The following is a 19,371-nucleotide window of genomic DNA, read 5'->3' on the forward strand; positions in this document are numbered from 1 at the left end:
GGCATCTGATCAGATCATCTAGATGTCCACTTCCCCTCCTTTATATAAACAGTACAATATGATCATTTAAACGGAAGAATTCAGATAAATGACTTAATTGCAAGACTTTGGCCCTGAGAAAACCCAGTTCCTGACCACTGTGGCATGACATTGTAGAGGCCTCAGGAAGATCATTCATGAAGGGTGGTGAGGAGCTTGAGTAGAGGTCCTTTAGAGCTGGGGCTCACTCTTAACCACCAATGAGCCCTTGACTCATTGTAGGCCTTGATGACTATCAACCCTATTCATAGCCCCACCACTGAGTGGGCGGACACACTTGTGGTCCAAGATAAAACATAAATCAACAGACGTTACCAGATAATGCCAGGACATAAGCTACGGGATGTGTGTGTTGGTGTGGCGGGGGCAAAGCAGAGAATACAGGCTTCGATTCCCAGTGCAACATAATTGAGTAAAGGAAATCAAGTGAAATAGTTTAACAGAGTGTTTTCCAGACTGAGAGCTGCCACCTGTTGCTAGGTTATAAAATCAATTTAGTGATTTGGAAGCATCATTTTGAACAAAATGAAGTAGACTAGAATACAATAAAAAAAAAACAGCCTAGTGCATTACACATAATAAAGGTAAATATTTTGCGAAACTCTAATTTCAGTTATATTTATGTGTATGTGCTCAGTTGTGATTTCAATTTCTTATGGATTACAGATTTTAGAAGGCATAGTAATAATAATAAGTAATATTTAGATACTTAAAAATGAGCCAGGTACTGTACTAAACTCTGTACCTATATTAATCCATAAAATTGCCATATCAGGGAGATGCTATTACTATATATTTTGCAGATGAGGAAACCGAGCTCGAAGATTACAGAGCTATTGTATGATGGAGCCAGGACTCAATCTTAGGCGTCTAACTGCAGAGCTTCTTCTCATAACCATTCTATATATAGTGCCTCAGACTACAAGACAGAGATTTCTAGATGCCTTTCATAAGCCAGACTGACCACCCTCTCAGCTCCTCCTTTCTTGCTCTTACAACCTTCCTTAGACATGGATGCAAAACAAAAAATATCTTGATATGCTTGGCCTTTTTTCTTGAAAAAGTTGGGACTGTAAAATTAACTAGAAATAGAGATTTACTGTAACATAGTATAGTATCAGGTTCCAGACCTTCCATGATAGCATCAAAAATAAGGACCCATTCCCTCCTACTTCCTCCAGGATAACCTGTAAAATTTCCTCATCTGAGGTGGTTCCACCTAATTTATATACTAACCAGAAAAACAAAACTTCAAGATTATGGAACAACAGTCAGAACTTAAATGAAAAATAATGGGAACCCAAGTATGTAGCATGCATTTATATGTAAGATTCCTTGGTTTTCTATACTTTAAAATGAAAGTACAGCCTATATAAGGTGAACATGGAATGTAATCTAAAGTGAAGTGGCCTAAGAAGGCCAACTACTTTTTAAGGTGACCCTAAAGATGGCATTTATAGGAGCCTTAATTTCTAAAACCGATTGAAGCATATGAAAGGCTTCTTCTTTGTTGGACTATGATTATTAAATGATAATATTTTAAGACGATTCTGAATGTGTTATTTTGTTCATCTTTCTTTAGGGAATAGCATATTTTTTTTTTTTTTGCATTCTGATTTTTATAGGTAGATGGGAAAGTCAGCATGAATGGCAAAACAGTTCATGGTGATGAGGAAAAGGAAAGAGAGTGTCCCGCAGCGATACTTGCGCCCTCATTAACCAAATCTCAGATGTTTGAAGGTGTGGCCAGAGTGCATGGGTCCTCCATGGAGTTGGAACAAGACAACAATAGCATTGAGATCAACATAAAGAAGCCAAATTCAGTCCCCCAAGCACTGACGGTAAGAACTAAACTTTTTTCCTCTTCGGGATAATTCAAAGAATCTGCTTTTAAAAATAAGTAGGTCTTGATAATGATTATGTCTTTCTAAGTAGGTGTATTAGTTTGCTAGGGCTTCCATAACAAAGTACCACAAACTAATGGCTTAAACAATAGAAATTAATCATCTCACCATCCTGTTGGCCAAAAGTCCAGAATCGAGGTGTTGGCAAGATTGGTTACTTCTATTGGATGTGAGGGAGAATCTGTTCCAGGCCTCCCTGCTAGCTTCTGATGGTTGCTAGCAATCTTTGGTGTTCCTTGGCTTGTAGATCCATCTCCCTGAACTGTAACTTCATCTTCACATGACACTCTCATTAAGAGCTTGTCTGTTTTGAAATTTCCCCTTTTTATAAGGATACAAGTCATACCGATTAGGGACCCACTCCACTCCAGTATGATTTCACCTTAACTACATTTGTAACAATCCTATTTCCAAATAAGGCCACATTCTGAGGGTCGAAGGGTTATGACATCAACATATAAATTTGGAGTGGTGGCACATGATTTAACCCTAAAAGTGGGTCTAACATGTAATATAAATTATGAATAAGAAAATTTTTTTCTTGTCTTCACATTATTGGTATCTAGTGTTATGGAAAAATAAATAAGTCTCAAAAATATTTTTTTCTGTTGTTTGTTCAGGAGCACATCAGACTCTTTAATACAATTTGAAAATAACTGGTGCCATCAGAACCAGGATGGCTTTTCATCTTTTCATCAATATTTATAAAAGGGTATCTTTCTTATTAGTTAAAAAAAGAAATCGAAAATCAAACCAATTTTTTATTAGCTTACCCTCTTACATTCAAAGTAATTGCAAACACCATTAAATGGCCAAGCTGCAAAATGTAGGATAATTCAAGAACAGCAGAAAAGAATACTCAAAAGAACATTACATTTGCCTCTGTGAAGTATAAAATATCATCGGGAAGATTACGCATTCTTAAATCTTACACCAGAAAGGCTTGTGCTGGTTTTGCTCATCAAACTCGAAGTTTCACTACCACAGATACAGCCCAGCTTTCAGGGTGCAAACTGGACTCTGTTCAACCCCATTTGTTCTCACTAGAGGCTGAGGTCTGTAGTTTTAATTCATAGCATTTGGGTTGGAATTTTAAAGGAAAACTGTCAGGATTTTTCCCCAATACCTAGAATGGTTCGGTCCAGAGGAAAACTTGTCTCCTAGTTCCAGGGCCGAGTTAAGTGACCCAGCCAGCTAAATCCACCGGGGGACTGGATATTCTTTCTCTTATCTCTGGGATTTGTCTTTTGAAGAATAAAATATGTTTTTTGAGAGGATATAATTCTCTCCCGCAGTGCTCAAGCCCTATGAAAGAGACTCAGATTGGAATAGACAAAAAATAATTTCCTCACCAGGGTAGCGAGTTTGCTGGTCTCCAGGAGGAAAGTTTTGTGACCCAGGGAAATGCTGAGTCGACCAGGAATTTAATTTCACTTTTCATTTACATAAACGTTACCATCTCTGAAAAGTTCTTACATATTATCGTGTGATAGAATATTGAATTCAGCTAGTAGTGTGAGAACTTTACTGGTAGAGTCAACATTAAGTTATGCTCTTAAATTTAAATTAGAAGTTCCCAAAATTAATTAGACATTGCAGTGGTGGAATTGCTTTTCTGGGAGTTAGTAATTCTGTTCTTATTTCTCTTTTGCCACACTTAATGATGAGTGTTTTCTAAGTTCCCATCATAAACACCTCTCCATTCCTCAATTTGGTTACTCTGTCAGGTGGCAGGCTCTGCGCACATACCTGAGCACAGCTCTTTCTCATTGTACTTTGAAAAAGCAACAGTATAAGTGTGACATTCGTCCCACGTTTGCCACGTACTACAGGAATACGGCGTTTACTCAGCCCAGATTTCTTGTAAGAACCAGCCCTAAGGGCTCTGCCGTTAGGCAGATACTCCGTACTCTTTACCTCTCATCTGGTCTGCCCTCTGACCCCTTCATAGTTTGAATTTGGAGAAAACCCTGCCCTTGGCTGAACAGATTTTATTTGTGACAGTAGTTAAAGTAAGTAATAAATGAAGAGAACAGATGGCATAAAGCCTAAACTTCATAAACTAACTATTTAATCTCTCTTGTTCTATGCTTTTAACCTTTAGAGAAAAAAGCTTTACTCACTCTATGTGGAGACCTATGGCATTAAGTACAAGACTCGTAAAACAGAAGAAAAAGGGTTTTGTTTGTTTCTTAGAGTACTAAAAGCTCCCTTAAAAAATTTACTCATTCTCAATAATTACTAATTTTCTTCTTTTTACAATGAGCAAAATAAAAAGAGCCTATTCTTTTTCAATGTCAGGCATTTTCCACTTTAGTAGTAGTTTTACTGCTAAACTCCCTAAAGGCAAAGAAAAGATGGATCGAAAGATTTCACATTGATTACATATCCCCAAAAGTATCACACCTTACAAGAAGCAAAATTAGGTGATCTGAAAGAAATCAGGTTATTTCAGAAGTTTATACAACGTAACGAGAAAACTCAAACAAAAAGGTGTCTTGTGAACTTTCTTCCCAGAAATCATTCTCATCCTGGACAGACTCAGGAATCAGGTTCAAGCTTACGGAAAAGCCTGAGAGTCTCTTCCCTGATGTATCTCTACCTTAGTAAAACTGCCTAGTTTGAAATAATTTCTAGTTTAATAAATCCTAGGAGTTCTGAATAGGTCATTTATTTACCCTGTCTCTAGTGCTCTTGAATTAACTATGGCAGGGACTCTTACCTTATTTTCTGGGTAGATAACTTCTACCTCTGGTATTGTGTGTGTGTGTGTGTGTGTGTGTGTGTGTGTGTGTGTGTTAGCTGTGCTTCACAAAAATTTGGCTCATTACTAAAACACTTTTCATACTCGCTTACAACTTAGGACTACAAAAGTTTTCCATTTAGAATGTGTCATCTATTCTTTCATTCTGAAAGAATCCCTTCTCCAAGAAACCTGCTCTTCATTATACTTTCTTCTCCATATTCCATGAAAAGCATTTCTTGACTGTGTTACAGCCAGTGTGGTCCTATGGAAACAGTGGAATTAATTGGTGATGGCAAAGTATAGTGACCAGCTTAAAACGTGGGGCTGCACTTCAGAGCCTGTCAGAGCTTGATAGCAGATTAGACCTGATTTGCTGTTTCTTATTTATTTGCTCCATTCTGTGGAGCTGTCAAAGGAATAGTGTTCTTCTTTTTAAATAGTGTCTTTCTTCCAAAAACTGCACTCCCAACAGATACACTTTTTACAGAGGAGTAGCCTCACCCACCACTAAAATGTCACAGTTCCTTCAGGGAGAGCTGGAACTGTTCAAAGGGCACAGCAACAGTAGGCAGGGGAATGAATTCAAACTGTGATGCAGAATAGCAGAGAAGGATGGCCACAAGACTCCAGTGGGGGACAGAAGGAGCTTGGAGTATCAGCCTCTTGGGCCAACATAACCACTTTTGTGCAATAGTATGTCATCTCCAGTTTCCTTCTCCCTCACTTTTCTCATTTGAAACTCTTGGGACCATGGTTCTGTTACTATAGAAATAGATCCTGAATTAAGTTAGGCTTGCTATCATTATTTTTTAATACTCTGGCTATATCTACTGATACCAGTAACTTCAGAGCAGCCTCCATTGAATCATCTCTAAGTAATGAGATTGTGATGGCAATTACTTTGCCACTGGTTGCCTATTAACAGATAAGCATGAATTAAGGACCAACTTTGTGCTCCATTTTTGAAATAGAAAAAAAACCTCAAATTTTCTGGGAAAGCAATTTTCATAAAGCAATTAGGAAAGTAAAAAAACTATAATTAAGTGCTAGTTAATAGGGTCAGAAGACTAGAAGAATGTAAGATTGAAAAGAACTAGTAAGAGCATTATAGGTTAAGGTTAATCGAGAAGGTGTTGTGTAAGATGTGGACTTTGAAACTTGTTCTTAAGTGTGGGATTGAAATGGAAGAGGAAATTAGGTATTGCACATGTTGGGAATATCCCCATATCCCACATGTTGGGCGTGGCAGAAACAAAGCCATGGACAGTGGTAAGTAGGCCACAAGAAGACCCCCAGAGGGGATCATGGGGCTAAGAGGTGAGGAGGGTGACTGGAATGCTGTCCATCCCAAGTAGAGGAACAGGTTTGCCCTGTCCCCTCCTGGTATCCCTGATGTTTCCCAGTGGAAACATAATGCTTTTTTTTTACATTTAAAATATTGGCTTCCGTAAGAAAATCATCTCATAATGCAAACACAGACTCCAGGATTGGAAGAGAATTTGGAAGGTCTTGTAATCTGAGGACTAGTTTATCTTGTTTAGTGACCTATGGAAAGACATTTTATGTCTCCCTCAAAGCTATTCCAGTATGTTCTTGATCTACTGTAAGTTATATTTGTATTTGAATCTCTCCCTGATGGTACCAAAAATGACCTTTTCCTAAAATACCCCATGCACTAAGTCAAAGATCAAACCCCATCTGAGCAAGTTAAACTGCCTGAGCCTCAGTTTATATTTAAACTAAGGACAACAACAGTATATGCATCAGTGGTTATTGTGAGAATTCATGTATATAAGCACTTAACATGATATTAAGGCGATTCATAGACAGAGATGCCCTTAAGTTACTTTTTATATTGTCATACAACCAATGAAGGAAAGTTACAGTATATTTTTCAGAAGCCTGAAAAGGTGATAGGTGTAAAGTTTTTTGGGTTAAGGTATGATTGTCAAAATTACCCTCTTGAACAGATGTGAATTTCATACAAATGGGAGGAATTCCTTGTCGTCTTCCAACTCAGCTTGTCAGCCATTCCAGTCGTAATTCTCTAAGAAACATACAGAATGAACAGCTTTTTCCAAAAGATGATTGCCCTTGCAGATGTTCACATGATTCTTCCTGCAGCTCTTTTTGCTTCTCTTACTGTTCACTTTTCCCCAATTTGTCTTCCCTCTGCCACCTAGACCCTCAGGACCCACCCATTGACCTCTCCGTAACTCCATTCCATGACCATTAATCAGTTCTCTTGCCAACGCATCCCAAATGATGTTGTGTGCTCCCTCCCTGCTAGCTAGCACCTTTCCACCTGGTTTTTGGCAATTCTCCCTTATTGATCAAGGGACAAACTCAGCTGTTAGGTACCTAAACTACTTCATCTGCTTTTCTCAAACTAAGTGACAAGGCAGGTCTGGTTTTTTGGGGGGGGGGTTTGTTTGTTTTTTTTCCCTCCACCTTGATAAAACTCTAGGCCTTTCTGCTGAAAATTTAGTACTTACCTAATGTTTTCTGAGCCAGGAAAACAGACAAGCAGGTCTTTTTTGAAACATTTCATTCTGCGCTGAGAGCAGCATGAAAGAATTTGAGTAGGTGCTGTTCTCCTTATAACTGAAACCAACTGAAAATTCCTTCTAAATGTCAAATGTCAACAGGCATTTCTTTAGCAACTGTTTTTCTCCATCTAGAAGTAATTGTAAGAGTATTAGATTTAATTCTCTTTAAAGGTCATTAAAGTTTTTTAGATACAGAAGCATTTATAGACTTCAAGAAAGTATACATGAGGGACAATAAAAAATCAAACTCAGCCCATCTTACCTGGATCAGAATCTCACATTATTGGTTTAAAAAGTTTTAGGCAAAAAGAAAAAATTTAAGGATTGGGGAGGCTGATTCTTTGTGTAGACCCTCTTTTATCCAGTGAAAATAGGTATATACTTGGAGGTATAAAAGTGAAAGGGGAAACACATGCATGGCGCATATGGCACCTGGATCATGGTGCCAAGACCTAAGTAGACTAATTTTCCAGGCTCGTGTCCAGGTAAGTTAGTCAAGACTGGAGCCAGGAAATCACTCAGAGTCATAGAATGGTAAACATAAAATAGTAGAGTCATAGAATGGCTATCACATCTTCCCAAGAGATTAAATGACCAGTCTGAGTTCTCAGTTTCTCTGCTTTGGACATGAGACCACCCAATCCCTAGTTATCAGGCCTATTCTTGGTCTACTGCTTTATATTTCCAGATCATTCTCCAATGTCTCTTGCTGGACCAGTCCACCAATAAGAGTTTTGTTAAAATGAGCAGCCAGAGGCCAAGTGAATTCTGTGGCTAGATCATGTCCCTCTCAAGCCAGGAAACTGCCACCTCCTACCCGTGGCCTCAGGGCTAACTCTGGCATCAGAGCCAGTTTGGATCGCCTTGTCATCAAGGGGAAGCCAACTCCCGGCTTAGGCCTCTGTAACCTTTCTTTGCTGTCATTCGTTCCTGTCCAGGGATCTGTTTTTATTTACTTGTTTTCATTCTTGAGACTGTTATCAGTTGGAGAAGGGAAGGCCCCTCTTCTGTTTGCCTGTAACCAAAGGAAAGTATGGGTCCGAAAGTGAATTTTCCAGCAAGGCAAATCTCTGTGTCTATCAGGACTGGTTAAAACTGCCAATTTTGAACTCGGTGCTTTTTAAATAAAGATGAGAGTTCAAAAGTAACAAGCCTTCGGGATTAAGGATCCAGACACAAGTTCATTAAAGTGGTTTTGGGCATTTCCTTTGATTACCTATAGTTTATATTTATTTATAGTTTGTTATTATTTATATAGTTTATAGATACTAGAGAATACAGAAAATTATAAAGCAAATATAAGCTACCTATTACTCCAGCCAATCAGAAGTTTAATACTAAGAAAACCCACCCTAGGAAGAGAGGTGCTGCCTTGTTTGTGGTTTAAAGGGGAACAGAGGGCCCTGGTATGCATAGCTTTATCTTGCTCCTAGGCTTGTATTTGACAACCCCAGCCCCCACTTGCATGGCCTGGGCCGGGCTTCAGCATGGGGAGAAACAGCACGCAAATACTATTTTTTAAAAATATGTATCCTCCTCTTTTTCTCAGTGCATATAAAATATTTTTTTAAATGGGCCCATGTCATTCAAATTAAAGCTTGCTTTTTCTCTTTATCTTGACTATTTTGCTAGTAATCAGCTGATTTTGATGACTAGTATACATTTAAACTATGCCTGAGAGTATGAAGTCCATAAATAACGCAAATAACATTTTCTTATCTGCTCTATGCCAGAAACTGTGCTGGGCCACTGCGCCCCCCACCCCACCCCCCTCCTGTCCCCGCCTCCGGCCGGAACCTGGACTGGACTGAAAGCCCTGAGACGGGGTGATGGCTCGGAGCAGGCTGGTCTTGAGCCTCCCTGGAAAGTGGAAACTTAGCTAAATTGCCTCCTGTCATGAGGGATTCTGGAGAGGTCTCATCAGAGAGTACAGAATAAGTGAATAGAGATAGAATGGAAAGAATGAAGTAGAATGGATGAGAATGAATGAAATGGAAAAGGTTTGAATCATTTCAACGATAAAGTTAGGATTCTCAGGTTCTAGACGGCTTTTCACATATCAAAACCGTTAAATCCCTGGCAACAGCTTGGTGCTGGGTGTGACTCCCAGCCTAGATAATGGAGCACTGAGGTGCCAGCACAGGGCAGAGTTCCCACCTCCCCTACCTGCTAACAGTGTGACCCTGGTTTAAGTCACTTAGCCTCCTGGCCTCAGTTTCCTCACCTGTATAAAGGGAATCATACTGATACATATTTTATAAGCTAGCTCCAAGGATTAAGTGAGATAACCCATGTTAAGTACCCCAGCGGCACTGGCAGTAAATATTGATTGTGGCTAATGGAGTAACCTCAGTATGTAACCTTTAAAGCATCATTTAGAGGGAAGATAAATTGCGTCATCTGGGAGCTCGGTATTTGTAAGCCATATAAACATGCATTTGGAAATGTGAGAATTCTTGAAAATGAAAATTCTCTATTAGTCATGTGTAAGTAAATATTACTGTGGTGTGCTAGTAGAATAATTCTTAGTGAAGTAGTGCTTGAGGATTTTGTCTCCTTTGCATTATAAGTTATTTCTAAAAAACTTAATGAATTGTCTTATTTCTTTGATTCAAAGTGGCACACTTTCCACGTTTGAACATCTCTAAATCAGGATATATCTTACAGTCAGTAGTGTGTCATATTTAACAGTGTGTTTTCTTTTTTAGTAGTACTTAAAATAATACAACTTGAAATTGATGGCATCTGAGATTTAGTAAAATCTGTCCATTTCTTTGTTCACTTTGGGGGTGGGGAGGCTTTGGCCTGTTTTCGTAGTAATTTTATTTCTAGTAATTGGAAACACTAGTGTTCTCAAGAGCATTGTTCATCAATATTTAACTGCAAATTTGTTTCCCAATATAAATGTTTTATAACCTAATACATTTGGGGAAAACCCTAAAAATCAGTATCTCTGACAATGTTTTATATATTAACATTATAAAACAAAAAATACTGTCATATATTAATATTTCTATGTGTGTGGGGGTAGTACTTTATAAAACCCAGCTTATTCTTTTGTAATACTAGACTGGTTGGTTGATCTTCAAGTGCTACTATCATATCAGTCCTTAATATAACAATATAAACACACACACAACATAAATACAATAAAAGAGACTTCAGTTTATTTAAATATTTCCACTCATTAAATTTCTTAAAAGAATTCAATTCAGGCTTGTTGATATATTAAAAAGTTTTAAAAATTCATTAAATAATATAAATGTGATGCTTCTTTCCTGCCTAGGGTTTTAAAAGTGCATTTTAAGTTAACATTATGTTCTCCCAGAATTTATACATGGTTGTCCATCATTAGAAAATTCTCATCTAGTCTACAGCCATGCTACCCTGAACAAGCCTGATCCTGTCTAATCTTGGAAGCTAAGCAGGATCGAGCCTGGTTAGTACTTGGATGGGAGACCACCTACGGAGAAAACTTTCAGGGTCTACTGTGAGGCGTAAAAAAAAAAAAAAAAGAGATTATAAGCCGACAAGGTCCTTGCAATCTGTGAAGTCAACCTTTATCAGATGCATAGTTTGCAAATATTTTTTCCTATTCTGTAGATTGTGTTTTATTTTGCTAATTATCTACTTTGCTGTGCAGAAACTTTTTAGTTTGATATAGTCCCATTTGTTTATTTTTGCTTTTGTTGTCTTTGTTTTTGGTGTCAAATCCAAAAATCATTGCCAAGACCAATACTAAGGAGTGTACCCTTGTATTCTTTTAGGAGTTTTATGGTTTCAGGTCTTACATTTAAGTATTTACTTCATTTAGACATTGACTTTTGTGTGTGGTGTAACATAAGAGTCCAATTTTATTCTCTTGCAAGTAGATATCCAGCTTTCCCACCACCATTTATTGAAGAGACTGTCCCTTACCATTTTGTATTCCTTGGTGCCTTTGTTGAAAATAGATAGCTATAAAAGTATGGGTTGTTCTAGGCTCTCTATTCTGTTCCATTGATCTATGTGTCTTTTTATGTTAGTACCATACTGCTTTGGTTACTACACCTTGGTAATATAGTTTGAAATCCAGAAGGATGATGCTTCCAGCTTTGTTCTTCTTGCACTGAATCTTTGGATTTCTCTGGGTAGTTTGGACATTTTAACAAAATTAATTCTTCCAATCCATGAACACAAGATGTATTTCCATTTATTTGTATCTTCTTCAATTTCTTTCATCACCATTTTGTAGTTTTCAGTGTACAGATCTTTCACCTCCCTGGTTAAACTTATTCCTAAGTATTTATTATTTTCAATTTTATTATTTTTGATTTACTATTGTAAATGAGATTGTTTTCTTAATTTCTTTTTCAGATAGTTGTACATTGATGTTATATCCTACAACTTTAAAGAATTCATTTATTAATTTCAATAGTATTTTTGGTGGAGTTTTTTACAGTATTCTACATGTAAGATCATGTCATCTGTAAACAGAAATTTCTTCCTTTCCAATTTGGATACCTTTTATTTCTTTTTCTTGCCTAATTGCTCTGGCTCAGACTTACAGTACTATGTTGAATAGAAATGATGAGAGTGGGCACCCTTGTCTTGTTCTTGATCTTAGAAGAAACATTACCAACTTTTCATCAATAAGTATGATGTTAGTTGTGAGCTTGTCAAATATGGCCTTTATTATTTTAAGGTATATTCTATACCAAGTTCATTGAGAGTTTTTACATGAAACGATATTAAGGTTTGTCAAATGCCTTTTCTGCATCTATTGAGATGATCATATAATTTTTATCCTTCATCCTATCAATGTGGTATATCACATTTATTGATTTGCATTTGTTGAACCATTCTTTTATCTTGCATAAGATTATTTTTTAAAAGAATTCAGTGACCATTTCCACCAATGCATTACTATAAAGGGCTTTCATTTGGGTTACTTTAAAGGCCAGTTTTTTTATGGGTAAAATGTATATACTTATGAGAGATCAATAAATTCATAGCTTTTTGAAAACCTATAGGGATATTTTATAAAGTATTTAATAATGACTTTCCTGAAACCAATTTTAGTCTTTGTCTTAAAACCTTTTAAAATAATATTTCATACACACTTTAAAATTCAACTTTAACCCTTTACAATAAGACACCATTACTAACAAACACAATACTCATTAACTTGTTCTCGTTGGTTTTTGAAGTATATATAGTCTAGCGAGTATTTAATTCAACCTATCATTTATTTTTATAAAGCAAATGCTATAATAACAGTGGGAAAATTTTGGAATTCACTCTCAAGTCAAGTGGCTCCCAACTAATGTAAAATGACATTGATTTTGTTTTTTGATTACAGAAGCAATACATAGCCATTGTAGAACATTTTGGAATACAGAAAATATGTTTAAAAATAAGAAAATGGACATCCAAAATTTAAGCACATTAAAAATAATCACTATTAACATTATAATGTATTTTCTTACTGTTTTTTATATGCATTTTTGTATATGTATTAACAGGAATATTTGTGAATTTGTGTAGTATATGTAGGCATTATATTATATGTAGGCATTATATTATATATACAGTATACATTTTTTTAACTTAAGATATTAGATAATAAATATTTTTACATTATTAACTATTGTTCAACACCCTTTTTATTACTGCATAATATTTCCTTTTATGGACACACTGCAGTTCATGGGAATAATTGTTACTTTGAGGGCAATTCCTTAATTGTAGGACATTTAGATTGCTCCAGATTCTTTTAATATTATAAATTCTGTCAAGCATAAAAGCGATACAGTTGAGGTACTACTGAGGGAGAGAAACAAACATTAAAGTGATAAACTGAAGTACTACTGAGAGAGATGAACATCATGGTGATGTGCCAAGGAGACTAGAGAGCAAGATTCAAATCAGAGAGACCGGTTAGTTGAAGAACAAGGGAATAAAGGTGAAACTTGGCCCTAGCTGTAGAAAGAAAAGGGAAGATAGACATGAAAACTATTGTGTTAGAACATTGGCAGGACCTGGAAATAGATGGATACTTATGAGGTATGAGTCAAAAAATACTTCAGAGTTAATTTATGTGATGGGGAAAACTAATGCCATAAACAGAAAGTATTGGATTTGGAGGAGGGGCTTGTCTAAAGGTAACTTTTAGCATGTTGAGCCATTTACCATGACAGTAATGGTCAGCTCAGCTGAATTGAAGCTTTGATGAACTCTTAGGGTTAGAGATGAAAATACAAGTCATAAATGGATAGAGACCACACTGGCAAACCTATAGGAATAATTGTTACATTTGAGGGCAATTCAGCACAGGTGGAGGAAAATGGTTGAAGTTTTAAGGAATGACCCATATTTTTTGTGAAAAGAAAGCAATAAGAACCATTAAAAGAAGAGGAAGGTGGAATGAGAACTTGGGTAACAGAGTTGTTAAAATCCAGGAAGGAAGAGAATGGCAAGAATAAATTGCACATTCTGGTCAAGATGGGAGTAAGTAAATGCTGTGCTCGCATCCTCCCACAACCACACCAAAAGCACAACTAAACTACAGAACAACCATCATTGAGAATCACCGGAAGACTAGCTATACGGAAGTCCTATAACTTAAGATATACAAAAGAAGCCACATAGAGACTGGTAGGAGGGGAGGGAACGTGGACCAGCAGGCCAACACCCTTGTGTGATGGTTAAAAATCAGAAGGGATATATTGACTACAATGGTCCACCTGAGGAGCAAGGGCTCCCAGCCCCATACCAGGCTCCCCAGCCCAGGGTTCCAATGCTGGAGAGAGAAGTCCCCATAACTCTGTGAACACTAGCAGAGATTGTGGCTGAGTGACACGGAGGGTGCTGGAATGCCAGGTGTTCCAATTAAAGGGCTCACATATGGACATACAGACTTCCTTGCTCTGAGCTCCAGCACTGGGGAAGCAGCTTAAAAGGCACTGAGGATATACAAGGAAGAACCAAATTGTTTGGCTTCAGGGTGAGAGCTGGAGGGGCAGCTTTCTCCCAGACAGAAGTGCTGGTAGAATCCATTGTCTCTTTGTTGAGCCCTCCCTGCTCCCAGCATGTAAATGGCTGCCATGTCTGAGTCTCCATCAACCTGGCTAACACCATTTGCCCTGCCCTGGTGATTCCCAGAGACCCTGCCCCACCCAACTTACAGGCCCACCAAAGCCACTTCTAGTGGCTTTTCCATACACATGGCCTGTCTTGGCCCATTTGCGAACTTTTCTAAACTCTCTCAAAGGTTCACAATATCCAAACAAGCAGTATCTGGCTTTGGCATTTCCCATATCTCTTGCTGAGCAGCCTCAAGCCTGACATTGGTAGCAGCTGGCCACAGTTCACGGATAGGCCTCTCCCAGGAACTTCCAATCCCAACTAGGTTGATAGCCATCTGCAGATTGCTTGGTGGCTCATGCCAGGTGGCCCTGACCAGGGCACAGGCAGTGGCTGAACTTGGCCTTTAGCAGGGTCCCTCTCAGGAAGCCCTGGGGCCAGCACACCCGCTGGCCTGCTTCGGCCTACTTCAGAACACCACCCGGCCACTTCTGCAGGTAACATAACCAAAAGGCAGACTAGGCTGGCACCAGAGCCCTTCTAAAGTGAACCCTTCTTCGCAGGGTCAGCCCCTGCACAACAGCTCCACCACTGTAGTCACAGACAGTACTTACATCTAATCAGCCTGAGGATCAGTTCCTCCCATTGATGTGTCAACAGCAACCAAGGCTCATCCACAGCCGGAGGGTACACACAATCGATACAAAAGATACACCTGCAGCACTGGCTCAGGTGACCAAGAAGAGTGTACTACTGGGCCCCATTAGACACCTACTACATAAAGCTACTCTCCTAAGACCAAGACATAACAGCTCTACCTAATAACATAAAAATAAACACAGGGAAGCAGCCAAAATGGGGAGGCAAAGAAACATGTCCCAAACAAAAGAACAGAACAATGCTCCAGAAAAAAAAAACTAAACAAAATATAGACGAGCAATCTACCAGATACAGATTTCAAAACACTGGTTATAAACGTGCTTAATGATCTCAGTGAGAACTTTAACAAGAGATAAAAAACACAAAAAAAGAACCAGTCAGAAATGAAGAATAACAAATAAAGAATACATTAGGGGGGATCAAAAAGAGATTGGATGAAGCAGAGGATAGAATCAAAGATTTGGAAGATAAGGTACCTGAAAACACCCAATAAGAACAACAAAAAGAAAAAAGAATCAAGTAAAAATAAGGATAGTTTCAAGGGCCTCTGGGACAATATTAAATATAACAACATTTGCATCACAGGGGTACCAGAAAGAAGAGAGAGAGCAAGGAATCGAAACCTATTTGAAGAAATAATGACAGAAAACTTCCCTGACCTGGCGAAGGAAATAGACATACAAACCCAGGAAGCACAGGGAGTTCCAAACAAGATAAGCCCAAAGAGGTCCACACCAAGACACATCAAAATTAAAATTCCAAAAGTTAAAGACAAAAGATCTTAAAAGCAGCAAGAGAAAAGAGGAGAAAAAAAAATGGCATAGATGATAGAGGCTCTGTTCATCCCTCTGGCAACCAAATCAAATTTGTGACAGAAAAAAAAGGAGCAGACATCAAGGAAAATCACCTGGGATCTGGATGAATAAGCCATAAACTAGGAAGAGAACTAAGAAATCACCCTGCAATAGGAGAAGGTAGGACGGGGCGAGGATGTGAGGCTGCCAGGTATGAGCAGCTGAGTGGGACGGTGTCCGTGTCCGCAAACTGACCTTCACAGTGTCAGACCTGCTCCTCTGAGCACCAGCACTTGTTCAGCTGGGCGGAGGACACCAGGGACTTATAGGGGACACTGAGTTGTCGGAGTGAGGGCCAGAGGTTAGGGTCTCTCCCAACAGAAGTGCTGGTGGAATCCATTGTTCCTCTGTTAAGCCTTCTCCCTCCCAGTGTGCAGACCGCAGCACCGCCATAGCGGAGACGTCATTGACCTGGATAACAGAGGTCATTCTGCCCAGAGGAGTCCCTGAAACTCCACCTCTCCCAATTCATGGCTCCTCCCAAGTCACATCCAGACGTATCCTCAGTGAGTCAGGTGCTCCTTGCTGAACAGAGCCAAGACCTACACTGGTGGCAGCTGGCCTCGGTTTCTGGTGTGGTTTCTTGAGGCAGCTATAAGCACAGCATCTGTATATTGCTTGCTGAATCTTAACAGGTGGCCCCGAAGAGGCACAGGCTGGGGATAAACTTGACCTGCAGTGGAGCCCCTCTCAGGACTGTGCCACTGGACACCAACTAAGTTTCCCATGCTAATAAGACTGGGAGACTTAAGAGTTTTGCCTAGTACATAGAAACAGACACAGAAAAGCAGCCAAAATGGAAAGACAAAGAAGCAGAAACCATATGAGAGAACAGAACAGAGATCCAGGAATAATGGAGTCAAGCAATCTAACAGATGCAGAGTGGAAAACACTGGTTATAAGGATGCTCAATGAACTTAGGTGATGTGTAGATGAACTCAGTGAGAACTTTAACAGAGAGATAAAAAACATTAAAATGGAAATGGAAATTATAAAAGGGAACCATTCAGAAATGAAGAACACATTATCTGAAATGAGAAGTATATTAGATGGAAAAACAGAGTGGATAAAGAAGAGGATTGAACCACCAATATAGAGGATGGGGAAACTGGGGACACTCGACCAGAATGACGAGAAAAAAGAAGCCAAGACTATAATAAGGAGCCTATGAGACACTATTAAATGTAAAAATATATATGTCATAGGAGTACCTGAAGGAAAACAAGACTGAAGAGCTATTTGAAGAAATAATGATGGAAAACTTCCCTAATCTGGTGAAGGAAGTAGACATACAACTCCAGGAAGCTCAGAGAATCTCAAGAAAGAGGAACCCAAGGAAGTTCACACCAAGACACATCATAATCAAAATGCCAAAGGTTAAATACAAAGAGAGATTCTTAAAAGCAGCAAGAGAAAAGCAGTTAGTTACCTACAAGGGAGCACCCATAAGACTGGCAGCTGATTTCTCAAACCATGCAGGACAGAAGGGCTTGGCACAAAATATTCAATGTGATGAAAACCCAGGATCTATAATCAAGAATACTTTATCCAGCAAAGATATCATTTAGAGTCGAAGGACAGGTAAAGGGGTTCCCAGAGAAAAATAAGCTAAAGGAGTTCATCACCACCAAGCCAGTATTACAGGAAATGTTGGAGGGACTTCTTTAAGAAGAAAAGACATGTATCAAAAACATACATACAAAATGGTAATAACTGCATTCCTATCAATAAGTACTTCAAATGGAAAAGAATTAGGTGCTCCAACCAAAAGATAGAGTGACTGAATGGATAAGAAAACAAGACCCCTATATATGCTGCCAATAAGAGATTCACTTCAGATTAAAAGACACACACACACTAAAAGGAAGGGGATGAAGAAAGTTATTGCCTTGATGGACCTGGAGAGCATTGCACTGATGAAATAGGTCAGATAGAGAAAGGAAGATTTCACATTATTCCATGTCCATGTGGAATCTAAAGAACAAATAAACCACAATAACAAAAACAGTAATAAACTCATAGATACAGAGAATATTTTGAGGGCTACTGGATGGGAGGGGTTTGGAGGTGGGAGAAAAATGCAAAGGGATTAAGAGATGCAAATGGATAGTTTCAGAATAGACATAGAGATATAGAGTGTAGCATGGGGAAGATGGTTAATGTAATAAATATGTAAGGGGAAGAAGGGTACTAGATTTAGTGGGGTGACCACTTTGCAAGTTATGTGGATCTCTGATTAATAAGTTGTACAACTGAAACTGTATATTATTGTATGCCAACTATAATTGAGAAAACTCACTGAATCGTATGGTGTAAATATGAACAACTAATAGTCTATTAAATGTCAATAAAGCCAGGAAAGATTTTTTTCTTAAAAAAAGCAGCAAGAGAAAAGTAGGTAGTTACCAACAAGGGAGCTCCCATAAGACTGTCAGCTGATTTCTCAACAGAAACTTTTCAGGCCAGAAGGGATTGGCATGAAATAATCAACATGATGAAAACCAAGGGCCTACAACTAAGATTACTGTACCCAGCAAAGCTATCATTTAGAATCAAAGGCCAGATAAAGAGCATCCCAGACAAGAAAAGGCTAACGGAGTTCATCAACTCCAAACCATTATTACAAGTGGTATTAGAGGAACTTCTTTAAGAAGAAAAAAAAAAGAAAAAAAATATGAATAATGAGATGGCAATAATTACATATCAACAATTACTTTAAATGTAATTGAATTAAATGTTCCGGTCCAAAGATAGGGTGACTGAATCGATAAGAAAGCAACACCCTTACATATGCTGTCTATAAGAGACTCACTTCAGATCCCAAGACACACAGAGACTGAAAGTAGAGGGATGGAAAAAGACAGTTCATGAAAATGGAAATGAAAAAAAAAAGTAGCAATAGTTATACCAGACAAAATAGACTTCACAAAAAAAGCTGTAACAAGACAAAAAAGGACCTAATAATCCCACTTTTGGGTATTTATCTGAAGAAATCCAAAACACTACTCTGAAGGGACATGTGCACCCATATATTTATTGCAGCATTATTTACAATAGCCAAGATATGGAGGCAATCTGAGTGTTCATCGGTGGATGAATGGATAAAGAAGAAATGGTACAAATATACAGTGGAATGTTACTCAGACATCAAAAAGAGTGAAATCCTGCCATCTGCAATAACATGCATGGACCTAGAGGGTATTATGCTGAGTGGAGTAAGTCAGACCAAGAAAGACAAATGCCATATGATTTCATTTATATATGGAATCTTAAGAACAAACCATAAAAATAAACAGCAGAAACAAACTCATAGATACAGAGAACATTTTGATGATTGCCAGACTGGAGGGTGGGGATGGGTGAAAAAGAGGAAGGAATTAAGAAATACAAATTGGTAGTTACAAAATAGTCATGAGGCCATAAAGTATAGCATAAGGAATATAGTCAATAATATTGTAATAACTGTATATGGTGTGAGATACGTACTAGACTAATCAATGTGATCACTTTGTAGGTTATAGAAATGTCTAATCGCTATGTTGTATAACTTAAAC

General features: G+C 38.2%; 1 protein-coding gene across 29 annotated transcripts in view; it reads left to right on the forward strand.

Annotated features, from left to right (window-relative positions):
- The window catches only part of LOC120588007 (LIM and calponin homology domains-containing protein 1), a 94,906-nt gene that overhangs the window by 41,148 nt on the left and 34,387 nt on the right, over positions 1-19,371 (forward strand). For all 29 annotated transcript variants that reach the window (XM_039845077.1, XM_039845089.1, XM_039845092.1 and 26 more), the window contains one exon: positions 1,665-1,880. In XM_039845077.1, coding sequence (XP_039701011.1) covers positions 1,665-1,880 — 216 coding nt within the window. The remainder of the gene's footprint in view (positions 1-1,664; positions 1,881-19,371) is intronic.

The sequence above is a fragment of the Pteropus medius genome, unplaced genomic scaffold (assembly GCF_902729225.1).
Source record: "Pteropus medius unplaced genomic scaffold, Ma_sr-lr_union100, whole genome shotgun sequence".
NCBI classification, from domain to species: domain Eukaryota; kingdom Metazoa; phylum Chordata; class Mammalia; order Chiroptera; family Pteropodidae; genus Pteropus; species Pteropus medius.